The following is a 13,643-nucleotide window of genomic DNA, read 5'->3' on the forward strand; positions in this document are numbered from 1 at the left end:
TACTGACCCCCCCCCCGCCTGCTTTTAGTCTTTCTTCATGTTAAAGATGACAGACCCCCATCTCTCTGCCCCCTCCCCTCCCCCCACCTCTCTGACTCAGTCCCACCCCCCCCCCCCCACTCTTCGGCTGTGCTTTAGTGCCCCCCCCGTGAGCGCCTCTGTCCTGGCCGGGGCTGGTAGTGCTGCTCATGCACTCCTCCACATTAATAAAAATTTTATACACAGTCAGGAAATGCATTTCCAGTTTAAGCGGCGGGAGGCTCCCAGGCAGACAGGAAATGAGCTTTTGGCCGGCAGCCAGCCCTGCTATTTCGAGGGGCGGCCCGAGCCAATCAGCAGGCTCTGGTCAGTTAATGGAACACGGATACTTCGCTGAAATATCCCCAGCAATTACGGGGGGGGGGGGGGGGGGGGGCGGAGGGGAGGGGGGGGGGGGGGGGGGGCGCATTACTCAATGGGCCTATGAGCAGGGAGAGAGGGGTGGTTGGAGGGGTGGGGGGGAGAAGAGTAGAGGGCTGGGGGGTTAGCCTCAATTCTGATCAGATACAGATGGCTTTGTTTGTGTGGCTCAGTGGTTCAGAAGAGCAGGGTCAGTGCTGAATGTGTTCAGGGTCAGTGCTGAATATGCTCAGGGTCAGTGCTGAATGTGCTCAGGGTCAGTGCTGATTATACTCAGGGTCAGTGCTGAATGTGCTCAGGGTCAGTGCTGAATGTACTCATGGTCAGTGCTGAATGTGCTCAGGGTCAGTGCTGAATATGCTCAGGGTCAGTGCTGAATGTGCTCAGGGTCAGTGCTGAAATGGGCTGAGGGTCAGCACTGAATATGCTCAGGGTCAGTGCTGAAATGGGCTGAGGGTTAGTGCTGAATGTGCTCAGGCTGAGTGATGAATGTACTCATGGTCAGTGCTGAATATGCTCAGGGTCAGTGATGAATGTGCTCAGGGTCAGTGCTGAAATGGGCTGAGGGTCAGTGCTGAATATGCTCAGGGTCAGTGCTGAATGTGCTCAGGGTCAGTGCTGAAATGGGCTCAGGGTCAGTGCTGAAATGGGCTGAGGGTCAGTGCTGAATACGCTCAGGGTCAGTGCTGAATGTGCTCAGGGTCAGTGCTGAAATGGGCTCAGGGTCAGTGCTGAATATGCTCAGGGTCAGTGCTGAATATGCTCAGGGTCAGTGCTGAATGTGCTCAGGGTCAGTGCTGAAATGGGCTGAGGGTCAGTGCTGAAATGGGCTGAGGGTCAGTGCTGAATACGCTCAGGGTCAGTGCTGAATGTGCTCAGGGTCAGTGCTGAAATGGGCTCAGGGTCAGTGCTGAATATGCTCAGGGTCAGTGCTGAATATGCTCAGGGTCAGTGCTGAATGTGCTCAGGGTCAGTGCTGAAATGGGCTGAGGGTCAGTGCTAAAATGGGCTGAGGGTCAGTGCTGAAATGGGCTACATGGATGCACTCACAAACACACGTACAAATACACACACAGGGACTTTAGTACCGGCACACACACACACACACACACACACAGGCACTTTAATGCCGGCAGACACACACACACACACACACACACACACACACACAGGGACTTCAGTGCCTGGAGTCATGAATGACTTTGTCAGCTGTGTGCCGGTCATTATCCAGGCCATTTAACATCGATCCTGACATGGACATGGACAACCATCAGCTCTGTGCTCTCCCTGTGTCTGGCCTTACCGTAGGGCTGGGACAGGCACTGTGCAGTACAGCCAACTTACACACACACATCACACATATACACACACACACACACACTCACACTCACATACAGACACATGCACACGCACACTGTGTGTGTACCGGTGGGGGTGGGGGGGGGCTTGTATCAGTGGACCAGGCCTGGCAGAGCACCCACGAAGAGCAAACGCGACCCCCCCCTACCCCAGCTCCTTCCCCACCCCCCAACCCCCCGGGCTGCACTTTCCCTGCCTCAGGTATTTCCTCTGTCATCAGGGAGGTGGGGGGTGGGTGTCCTGTTACCATGGGGACCTTTCTCCCCAGACCAAAGTCACAGAGGAGGGGCAGAGCCCGGTCCCATGAATGCACCTGGGGGGGGGGGGGGTGGGGGGTGGGTATGGGGGGGGTCACGCTGGAGAAGGGGACTCTATCAAGGACATCCTTTCACCTGCCCACCCTCCTGTTTGGACCAGGTTGCAGAACGGTGAACTTCACCAGACATCTAGCTCAGAAACCCAGGAAGACCACTATCAGACAGCAAGAGGGAGAGAGGGAGGGAGGGACACAGAGAGAGGGAGAGAGAGAGGGAGGGACAGAGAGAGAGGGAGGGAGGGAGAGAGACAGAGGGAGAGGAAGAGGAAGAGGGACAGAGAGAGAGGAAGATATGCAGGCAAGGTGAGCTGCTCTGCAGGAGAGGGCTACGTGTGCCCGTGCCAACGCAGAGCGGGTCATGAGGGTTTGTTCAGCCACACGGTCAAAGCAGCTCCACCCCCCCCTCCTCCTCCTCCCCGCACCCCTTCCACCCCCCTCCCAAGCCCCAGGTCCCTCCTCCGGAAACTCCCCCTATATCACTGAGCAGCGGCTCGGGGCGATTTGTCCGAAGAGAGGCAGCACTCCAGTAACTCTTGTCCTCCGATTAAACCCAGATGCTGAATAATTCACTGTGCTGAGCTCCTCTTGCCTTGGACAGATGTGTGGCTGACCTTAACTGAGACCAGCGCTCAGGAGGAGGAACGGCTGGCAGGCCCAGCGCACAGGAGGAGGAAAGGCTGGCAGGCCCAACGCACAGGAGGAGGAAAGGCTGGCAGGCCCAGCGCTCGGGACAGAATAAGCGCCTGGTTCATTCACTCCTCCTCCTCTGTGGATGGAGGGAGCAGCTCGATCAGGCACTCCACATTCAGTGGCGCTCTCAGGGGTCAGCGGAACATCCTGATTTCCTCTCCCCTCCCCTGGGTACTCCTGTCATCACGGTCTCAGATGGTTTTAAAGTCAACTCTATCGGCCTCTCTCTCTTTCTCTCTCACTCACTCACTCACTCAGTCACTCACTCAGTCGCTCGCTCACTCACTCACTCACTCAGTCACTCACTCGCTCACTCACTCACTCACTCAGTCACTCACTCACTCACTCACTCACTCACTCAGTCACTCAGTCACTCACTCAGTCGCTCGCTCACTCAGTCACTCAGTCAGTCACTCACTCACTCTCTCAGTCACTCACTCACTCAGTCACTCACTCAGTCACTCACTCACTCACTCACTCACTCACTCACTCACTCACTCACTCAGTCACTCACTCACTCACTCACTCACTCACTTTCTCTTTCTCTTTCTCTCTCTGTTTCCCCCTGTCATTCTCTGGGTCTTTTTCTGAATTCTGACTAGCCATCCTTTCTCTGTCTCTCCCTCTCTCACCCTCTCACCCTCTCCCTCTCTCCCTCTCTCCCTCTCTCTCTCTGGGAGTCGGGTGAAACCGAGCCTAAGGGAGAGTAAATGGGATATTTAGTTTCGGCTTGATGACGCCATTTAGCCATTAACCATCTCTAGTGAACGTGCACCCCCAGAACACTCCTCAGCCTCTGTCTACCATTCATGTCCTACCCCCCCCCCCCACTGCTCTGTTCCCACCCCCCTCCCTCTGTCTCACTCACACACACACACACTCTCACACACACACTTTCACACACACTCACACACACACACACTCACACACACTCACACTCACACACACACACACACTCACACACACACACACACACTCTCACACACACACTTTCACACACACTCACACACACACACACTCACACACACTCACACACACACACACACACTCTAACACACACACTTTCACACACACTCACACACACACACTCGGACACACACACACACACACTCACACACACACTCACACAGGGATATAGCCCACTCTCTCCCCTCAATTTTAAACAGACCACAGAGAATGAGAAGACGGGCAGGACAGAGTGACTAGAGAGAGAAAGGGGGAGAGAGCAATACAGGAAGAGTGTGAGAGTTACAGGGAGAGCGAGAGAGAGAGAGAGAGAAAGGGGGGGAGCATCCAGCGCTTACTCTCTCTGCTTTCAGCGATAGGACAGAAACTACAGACCACTGCTACCGTCCCTCTTCAGCTGCAAGAAGAGCTTTGGCGCTGTTGATTTAATTTTTTTCTTGCTTTCTGCTTCTGCCTGATTTGAGAGGCGGGACCGGGCTGTAGTATCTGGATATATTTGCTCAGCACTCTTCCTCCCGCTGGCCTTAGCTCTGAGTGGCTGAATGCATGAAGCTTTCTGTTTGTCAGTCGGGTGATCTGAGTGGGAGACGCGGTGGGATGCTGTGGGTGGGACGGTAGCTGTTCCGCTTGGATTGCCTGCACGCACGGGACGGTCTCTTAAAACCCCGCTCTCAGGGCAGAAAGTCTGCTCTTAAAACACCTCGCTGGGCAGAAGGTTTGCCTGCACGCACAGGACGCTCTTTTAAAACCCCTAGCAGGGCAGAAGGTTTGCTGGGACGGTCCTGAAACCCGAAGGTGAACAGAAGCTGAGAGGCACCTACAGAGCAGCACCATGGGTCCCTCCACGTTCAGAGGTAAGCGCAAAGAAATTAAAGCCCTTCCCGGAGGGACGTCTAGCGGTCCGATCTCCCGCTGCTGCGCGAGGGTTAGTTTATCTCCACAGCCCGAGAGGGACCAGGACCTCATATCCACGGGACCGTGAGTAACTGCTCAACACTGTAATATGACTCTAATAATGACATATAACCGTACAAAAAAATTTATTTGGATTCACGGCAAATATAAAATGTTTTCCTTTACCCTAATTCGGTATTTGCATATTCCTGTGTTTTTTTAAATAGTCTGTTGAAATTTCACAGCGTTGGGAGTTCAGTAGGTCAGACTTGCGCAGACAGAACTCTGTTGGCAGATGAGTTCGGTGGCGGATGTCAGTTCTGCGGCTCATTTTCTGTTTAATCTGAAGACAGGCGATGTCCTGCTGCCGTCGGGCTGCTCTGCCCAACTCTGTCTTTCTCTCCTTTACACTTCACTCCTTTCCTCTATCTTCCTTTTGCTGTTTGCATTCAGTTATTTCCCTTGCCTTGTGTCCCTCTCCACCTTTCTCCTAGTCTCTCTCTTTCCCTCTTTCCCTCTCTCCTTCTTTCCCTCTCCCTCTCTCTCTATCCCTCTTTCCCTCTCTCTCCCTCTCTCCCTCCCTCTCTCTCTCTCTCTCTCCCTCTCTCTCTCTCTCCCTGTCCCTCTCTCTCTCTCTTTCTCTCTCTCTCCCTCCCTCCCTCTCTCTCTCTCCCTCTCTCTCTCCCTTCCTCCCTCTCTCTCTCTCCCTCTCTCCCTCTTTCTCTCTCTCTCTCGTCCACAGTGTCTATTTCAGTCCGTGCTGGGGTCGGATTCAGCACATCCGGAATCTCATGCAGTTTATTGTCATTCAATCCCACGGCGTTCCCAGCAGAGCCTGGAGTCGTGCTCTGGGTCTCTCTGCCTGACCGCTTCGGTCCTACGGGGGATGGGCTGTGTTTGGGTCATCCGTGGCTCCGCCCCCCCCCCCCCCCCCCGAGGGCGTCTGCACCCCTGTACTCCAGCGCTAAAACCACATCCTGCTGATCAGGGCCAGCTCATCCAGCACCATGACTTTGGGCAGCATTGCCCACAAGCATCACGCTCGTTCTTGGGAATCAAACGTACAAGAGAGAAAAAAGCAGAGCACCCATCCCTCAGAGAGAGAGAGAGAGAGAGAGAGAGAGTGGGGGACAGAGAGAGAGATACAGAGACAGAGCGAGGGAAACAAAGAGAGAGACAGACACAAACAGAGCGAAAGCTGAAATGGATATCTCTGATGACAGGGACCAGCAGGAAGTCAGAAGGCTGGGGGAGTGGAAGCAGGCTTAACAGCAGCAGCATCAGACTGGGATGTGCAGACAGGGATGTGCATGCAGGGTCACATCAGAGAGAGATGTGCAGGGTCACATCAGACTGGGATGTGCAGGGTCACATCAGACTGGGATGTGCAGGGTCACATCAGACTGGGATGTGCAGACAGGGATGTGCATGCAGGGTCACATCAGAGAGAGATGTGCAGGGTCACATCAGACTGGGATGTGCAGACAGGGATGTGCATGCAGGGTCACAGACAGGGATGTGCAGGTCACATCAGACAGGGATGTGCAGACAGGGTCACATCAGACTGGGATGTGCAGACAGGGATGTGCATGCAGGGTCACATCAGACTGGGATGTGCAGACAGGGATGTGCATGCAGGGTCACATCAGACAGGGATGTGCAGACAGGGATGTGCATGCAGGGTCACATCAGACTGGGATGTGCAGACAGGGATGTGCATGCAGGGTCACATCAGACTGGGATGTGCAGACAGAGATGTGCAGGGTCACTGACAGGGGAGCTTAATAGCCCCACGTGATGATGTCATCGTTCGTGCCGAGCCCAGAGGATCCGGTGTTGCTGCACACCATCGCACCCACAGACCTCGCCTCGCTGCTCACCGGGGACCCCCGAAAAATAACCGCTTCCAAAAACCAGATAACGCCCTCGGGAGCTGCGTGTGCCTGTCACTGGGAGGGAACAGTGACGGTTAGCACACTGCACTGGGAGGGAACAGTGACGGTTAGCACACTGCACTGGGAGGGAACAGTGACGGTTAGCACACTGCAGGCCCTTCATGCTCTTCCCATGTATGCTTTTCGCTCGTCTTCTGTGATTTGTTTGTTGTTATAGTTGCTGGTTGGGCTCTAGCTCTGGGAGCTAGAGGTGTGTGCTGGTTAGTATGCGTAACACAGGCTCCTGGTCCTGGGACCAGATGAGGCGCTGGGACAGGACGCTGGGGAGGGGGACACTGGGGAGGGGGATGCTGGGACCGAACGCTGGGGAGGGGGATGCTGGGGCGGGACTCTGGAGCGGGATGCTCAGGCAGGGTTCTGCCAGCAATAATACTCCCTGGGAGCACAGCGTGTCTTCAGGTTACTCCATGGGCTGAACCCAAGCCCCTCTGACATCACACCCCTCACCCTGCCCCGTATTACCTGCATTACCTGTGTTACCTTTACTGCCGGTGGTACCTGTGCTGCCTGTGGTACCTGTGCTGCCGGTGGTACCTGTGCTGCCTGTGGTACCTGTCCCCAAACGTAGACCATCCATCCTAGCGGTGAAGTGCTCTGGCTCTCAGCGGATGTGTGGTGTGATGTCACAGTCCCTGCTGCGGCTCTGGAGTGTGGGATATCGATCTTTTTCACCCCGGCTGTGTGTGTGTGTGTGTGCGTGTGAGAGAGAGAGAGAGAGAGAGAGAGAGAGAGAGTGCTGTGGTGGTGCTGATGGGTTGGGATTGCTGAGGGGGGGGGGAGGTATGTACGGGAGTGGGGGACTGCAGCTGACCTTTACATTTCACTTAACAAGCCTGCCAGTGCACTTGTTAATGGATCTGAGTGGATCTCTCATGAATGGGAGTATTAATGGATCTGATCAGATCTCTCATGAATGGGAGTATTAATGGATCTGATCAGATCTCTCATGAATGGGAGTATTAATGGATCTGAGTGGATCTCTCATGAATTGGAGTATTAATGGATCAGAGTGGATCTCTCATGAATGGGAGTATTAATGGATCAGAGTGGATCTCTCATGAATGGGAGTATCAATGGATCTGATTGGATCTCTCATGAATGGGAGTATTAATGGATCAGAGTGGATCTCTCATGAGTGGGAGTATTAATGGATCTGAGTGGATCTCTTATGAATGGGAGTATAAAGGGATCTGAGTGGATCTCTCATGAATGGGAGTATTAATGGATCTGAGTGGATCTCTTATGAATGGGAGTATGAAGGGATCTGAGTGGATCTCTCATGAATGGGAGTATGAAGGGATCTGAGTGGATCTCTCATGAATGGGAGTATTAATGGATCCGAGTGGATCTCTTATGAGTGGGGGCATGTCTGGGTAATTTAATGGCACACGCTGATAATGGTATCACCAAAAACACAGCATCCTGTGTCCGCAGCATTCTGGGGTGACGCATTTTCCCCAACCATGGGACTTATTCTGAACTGTGAACAAGAGTTTGCCCAGGTTACCCAGAAATTAATACTAAATCTGGGTAAATATGTGATGGGCATTTGTCTAAAACTTGTGTTTGTGTCCTCGTGAGGTTCTAGTTTCTGAATTTGTTTCGTTGTTCCTTCTGACAGCAGTAGTTTGTGTCCTTCAAACACTGTTTTGGGGCTAATGTGCAAATTTACTTAGTACTGCCATAGTACTGTAATGCTGAGTACTAAACTAGTCCTGAGTGCTAGACCCATGGTGAGGACTGCACCAGTATGGAGTTGCACAGATTGGTGGACCAGAGGAATCAGTGGACACACCACAGCGATGTTCAGGCACCCAGAGCTTGCCCTTAATACCTTCACCTCCTGATGTCATTTAGACTCTCTGCATTCTGAGTTGGGGTGGGGGGGGGCAGATGCAGCTGAGATTCATGTTCCAGATGATTACTTGATGACTTCATGGAAAATAAGCAGCATCCCCCCCCCCCCCCCCCCCCCCCCCCCCCCAGCCACACAATTAGATGGGCTGATAGGGCTCAGGCGCAGGAGTGGCAGGATGTGATGCGATTACTCTCCAGGACTTCCTCTGTCCTGTTTTTTTCCTGCGGCTCTTAATGTGTAAATGCCTCTAATGGTTCCTGTGCAGGTCTCCTTATCTGGTCTGTGTGGCATCATACCTCTGAGAGCCAGGCTGGCTGAGCCAGGCCCCCTGCTCCCTGCCCCAGACCCTACCCACTGCTCCCTGCCCCCTGCCCCAGACCCTACCCACTGCTCCCTGCCCCCTGCCCCCTGCCCCAGACCCTACCCACTGCTCCCTGCCCCCTGCCCCAGACCCTACCCACTGCCCCCTGCCCCCTGCCCCAGACCCTACCCACTGCCCCCTCCCCCCTGCCCCAGACCCTACCCACTGCCCCCTGCCCACTGCCCCCTGCCCCAGACCCTACCCACTGCTCCCTGCCCACTGCCCCCTGCCCCAGACCCTACCCACTGCTCCCTGCCCACTGCCCCCTGCCCCAGACCCTACCCACTGCTCCCTGCCCCCTGGCCCAGACTGCAGGCAGGCCCACTGCCCCCTGCCCCAGACCCTACCCACTGCTCCCTGCCCCCTGCCCCAGACTGCAGGCAGGCCCACTGCCCCCTGCCCCAGATCCTACCCACTGCTCCCTGCCCCCTGCTCCAGACTGCAGGCCCACTGCTCCCTGCCCCAGACCCTACCCACTGCTCCCTGCCCCCTGCTCCAGACTGCAGGCCCACTGCTCCCTCCCCCAGACTGTGGGCAGGCCCACTGCTCCCTCCCCCAGACTGCGGGCAGGCCCACTGCCCCCTGCCCCAGACTGCGGGCAGGCCCACTGCCCCCTGCCCCAGACTGCAGGCAGGCCCACTGCCCCCTGCCCCCTGCCCCAGACCCTACCCACTGCTCCCTGCCCCCTGCTCCAGACTGCAGGCCCACTGCTCCCTCCCCCAGACTGTGGGCAGGCCCACTGCTCCCTCCCCCAGACTGCGGGCAGGCCCACTGCCCCCTGCTCCAGACTGCAGGCCCACTGCTCCCTCCCCCAGACTGTGGGCAGGCCCACTGCCCCCTGCCCCAGACTGTGGGCAGGCCCACTGCCCCCTGCCGCAGACTGCAGGCAGGCCCACTGCTCACTGCCCCCTGCTTCAGACTGCAGGCAGGCCCACCGGACGGCCTGCTGCCCTGATCTCTCCTCCTCTCTAGATTTCTCTCCAGTTCCTCTGGGCCACCGGTCTGTTTGCGATGCTTTGAGCGCTGCTCCGCCTGTCCTCCTCACAGTCCCGGGGCGATGAGCTTCGGCGTTCCCGCTAACGCTTCGAGCGCTGGAGTTTCCTCCTCTGGGGGTCGGAGCAGCGCTGGGAGGCCAGATGTAGCATTCTGAGAGCCCGTGTTTTCCTCTTCAGTGGCAGTGCAGGGCTGGGAGGCCGGCTGGAAGCTCACACACAGCTCGTGGCTCTGCAGCTTGGTACAGAATGCCCATGTTCTCCTGTCCCTCTCAACCTCCACATTTCTGTGCTTTCTCGGGATGAGCTGAACACGGGGGAGCCTGCTGGCCAGGGAAGGGCGGTGACTTTCGTTCTCTCCATCTCAGCCCGGGCAGAGCTCCCTCAAAACAGCAGCATGGGCGGCACTTTTAATTGCCACTGTGAAATACTTTGCATACCCTGCTGAACATTACTGCTAGAGGACCTGGTCAAAGCTGGTTAAGTTGGTGGAGTGAAATGCTGGCCAGGCAGGAGGACTATTGGCTGCTCAGCTGGACAACCAGCTAAAACCAGCTAGAATTGTCAAAAACACAGTTTAGGCTGGTTTAAGCTGAATTTTTCAGCAGCCCTGTTTATTTGCTCCATAACATTGCAATGCATTCCACTCAAGGAAGCCCTCAAGAAGCTTATTTGTACAGTTATATTTCCCATGGTCTCTTCTGAACACACCTTAATGAACTGGATCGGCTAAAATCCATGTGGTTTTACATCTGTTTGTAAAGCCCAGTCTGAACTCTAAACTCGGCTCTTTACTGAGCCAGACGTCTGTATTTTTCTGCTGATGTAACTGGAGATGTTGAATATTTTGATGAGGGCACTGTGAGGGTGGGGTTAGGGTTGGGGTTAGGGTTGGGGTTGCAGGTGCTCTGGGGTGTGTGACTGTGAGGGTGGGGTTAGGGTTGGGGTTGCAGGTGCTCTGGGGTGTGTGACTGTGAGGGTGGGGTTAGGGTTGGGGGTGCAGGTGCTCTGGGGTGTGTGACTGTGAGGGTGGGGTTAGGGTTGGGGGTGCAGGTGCTCTGGGGTGTGTGACTGTGAGGGTGGGGTTAGGGTTGGGGGTGCAGGTGCTCTGGGGTGTGTGACTGTGAGGGTGGGGTTAGGGTTGGGGTGCGGATGCTCTGGGGTGTGTGACTGTGAGGGTGGGGTTAGGGTTGGGGTGCGGATGCTCTGGGGTGTGTGACTGTGAGGGTGGGGTTAGGGTTGGGGTGCGGATGCTCTGGGGTGTGTGACTGTGAGGGTGGGGTTAGGGTTGGGGTTGGGGTGCTCCAGGGTGTGTTTGGGAAAGTGACGGTCTGTTTTTCGATGTTTCAGGTTTCTCTGATGTGCCCTGAAGTGCCTGCGCCCCGTGTCCTGGCCCCCCCTTGGTGCCCCCCCCCGCAGGATGGATCTGGCCCCCCCACGCCAGACGGAGCTGGACGAGCTGGACCTCCAGCCGGTGCCCGTCCTGTCCATCGACCAAATCCGGGCCATCCGCGCCAGCAATGACTACGTGGAGCGGCCCCTGGCCCTGGAGCCCGGCGCCCCGTCCGGCCTCTTCCTCGCCCAGGACGAGCGGCACGGCGAGCGGCACAGCGAGCGGCAGGGCGGGCACATCCCACGCAGCCAGAGCCTCCACTACCACGCCCACCTGGCGCAGGTGAGCCACTCCAGCACCGTCAGCTCCCTGTCCCGCAGCAGCACCACCTCCGACCAGAGACTGCTGGGCCGGTCCCGGTCCAGCCTGCTGCCGGTGCGCAGCCAGCCCAAAGCCGAGCTCAAACCCGACGCGCTAGGCAAGCGGCTGGCCGAGGCGGGCCGCCCCGGCCGCCGCCCCAGCCGCCACCCGAGCCGCCACCTGCTGATCTGCGAGCGGTGCGGCCGCTGCAAGTGCGCGGAGTGCGGGACGCCACGCAGCCTGCCGTCCCATTGGCTGTGCCAGCAGCGCTGCCTGTGCTCTGCCGAGTCGGCCCTGGAGGGCGCCTCCTGCCTCTGCTGCGTCAAGGGCCTGTTCTACCACTGCTCCGCCGACGATGAGGACGACTGCGCCGACCGGCCCTGCTCCTGCGGCCCGGCGCACCGCTGCTCCCGCTGGGCCGCCATGGGCGCGCTGTCGCTGTGCCTGCCCTGCCTGTGCTGCTACCCGCCCGCCAAGCTGTGCCTGAGCGCGTGCCAGCGCGGGTACGACCGCGCCACCCGCCCGGGCTGCCGCTGCAGCAACACCAACACCGTCTGCCGCAAGATCTCCGCCTCCAACCCCGCCCCCTTCCCCAAGTCCCTGGAGAAGCCCGTATGACGGAGAGAGCCCTGCCACGCCCTGCCACGCCCGGCCACACCCTGTCCCGCCGCACCCTGCCATGCCCCGCCCTCGTCCCAAAGCAGAATCTCGCTCCACATTTCCAGAGGAGGGACCAAAGCCTTTTTGATGTCCAGACTGATGCTGTCGCCCCCCCCGGCTGCCCCCCCCCCTCGTGCCCGCGCCATTTCCCGGAAGCGAGGCTCCATTAGAGTCTCCTTATCTGGCCGGTTTATTCTCCTGTTTCTGCGCAGCGAGCAGAAGGATCATCTTCCCCTGGAAGGAAATAGAATCAAACCCCACGTGAGCGCTCAGCGGGGCTGCTCTTCATTTCAGCCAGGCAGGTGTGCTGGGGGAGCGGGGGGGGGGGGGGCGGGGAGGGGGCACAGGCTGTGCGCTGGTCACTCGCAGAGAACCCCCCCACGGATCCCGATAAAGCAGAGAAACGGGGCCTCAGATTTGGGGAAGAGGCCAGTCCTGGAGGAAAAGCGGATTGGGAGGTACAGTTTGACCCGCGCCAGTGTGAGCGGCGACAGGACAAAGCAGCGAGCGCCGCAGGAGAGGCGTCAGCCAACCGGAGGACTGCCGAAACCGGATTGGCCGGGCCCCAGAGCTTCCTCGTAAAGGACCAATGAGAGCGCGCGGCCTCGCCCGTCGCTGTGCGTGTGCCGTCGGGAGGGGCTGCTGCTCGGGTTTCTGCTCTCGCCAACCAGACGCCGCTTGCCCCCCCCGCCCCCCCGCTCACTCCCTCACTCACTCGCCCCCCTCGCCCCCCCTCGCTCGCCCCCCCCCGCTCGTCCCCCCGCTCCCCTCGCTGCCCCCCCTCACCGCCCTCGTTTGCCTGCCCTTGCTCGCCCCATTGCCCCCTCACTTGCTCGCCTGCCCACTCGCCCTACTGCCCCCCTCACTCACCCCCCCACTCTACGCCCTCGCTCACCCCTCCGCTGCCCCCCCGCTCCTCTCGCTGCCCCCCCTCACCCTCCTCGCTCACCCCTCCGCTCGCTCCCACAGTCCACTGTCCCGTAGCGGCACTCCCGGGGGGCTCTGTGGAGAGAGAGGGGGGGGACAACATCGCCTGCAGCAGGCTGGGACCACAAAGACCAAAGTAGCTGAATTTACACGCATTCCTGGGGGGGGCGGGGGCTCAGGATCGTCAAGGAGATTTAGTGGAGGAGCACAGTCTACCTGTACCTGCACACCTGTAGACTCTTTGGGGGAGGGGGGGTATGCAGGCTGCCCGTGTGGTGTATGAGAGGAGCTGAAGGGACTGGACTGTCTCCCTGCGGGGGGGGCAGGGGAAGGGGGGCGGTGGGGGGGTGGGGGGGTGGGTTTGGGTGGGGGGTTGCTGTGGCACAGTCTTTCTGTCCGATGCACTGATGAAAATGAATCCTCTGTGTCGGCTGTGCAGATATGGAGTCGTATGCACAGCCATCCTGTCTGTTAGAATTACTTTGGTATATTTTTGTATGTAAACACTATTATTATTATTGCATTGTTATTTTTATTCTTTTATTTCTTTTCTTATTGCTCCAACTGATATTG

At 57.7% G+C, this 13,643-nt stretch overlaps 1 protein-coding gene across 1 annotated transcript; it reads left to right on the forward strand.

The window, feature by feature from the left end:
- The first annotated feature begins 3,902 nt into the window (after window positions 1-3,902).
- Window positions 3,903-12,861, forward strand: LOC118235263 (protein sprouty homolog 3). Its single transcript, XM_035432428.1, has 2 exons — window positions 3,903-4,584; window positions 11,141-12,861. The coding sequence occupies exon 2, from the start codon at window positions 11,211-11,213 to the stop codon at window positions 12,099-12,101; it is 891 nt and encodes a 296-aa protein (XP_035288319.1). The 5' UTR covers window positions 3,903-4,584; window positions 11,141-11,210; the 3' UTR covers window positions 12,102-12,861.
- Window positions 12,862-13,643: the final 782 nt, after the last annotated feature.

This window comes from Anguilla anguilla, chromosome 9 (genome assembly GCF_013347855.1).
Source record: "Anguilla anguilla isolate fAngAng1 chromosome 9, fAngAng1.pri, whole genome shotgun sequence".
NCBI classification, from domain to species: domain Eukaryota; kingdom Metazoa; phylum Chordata; class Actinopteri; order Anguilliformes; family Anguillidae; genus Anguilla; species Anguilla anguilla.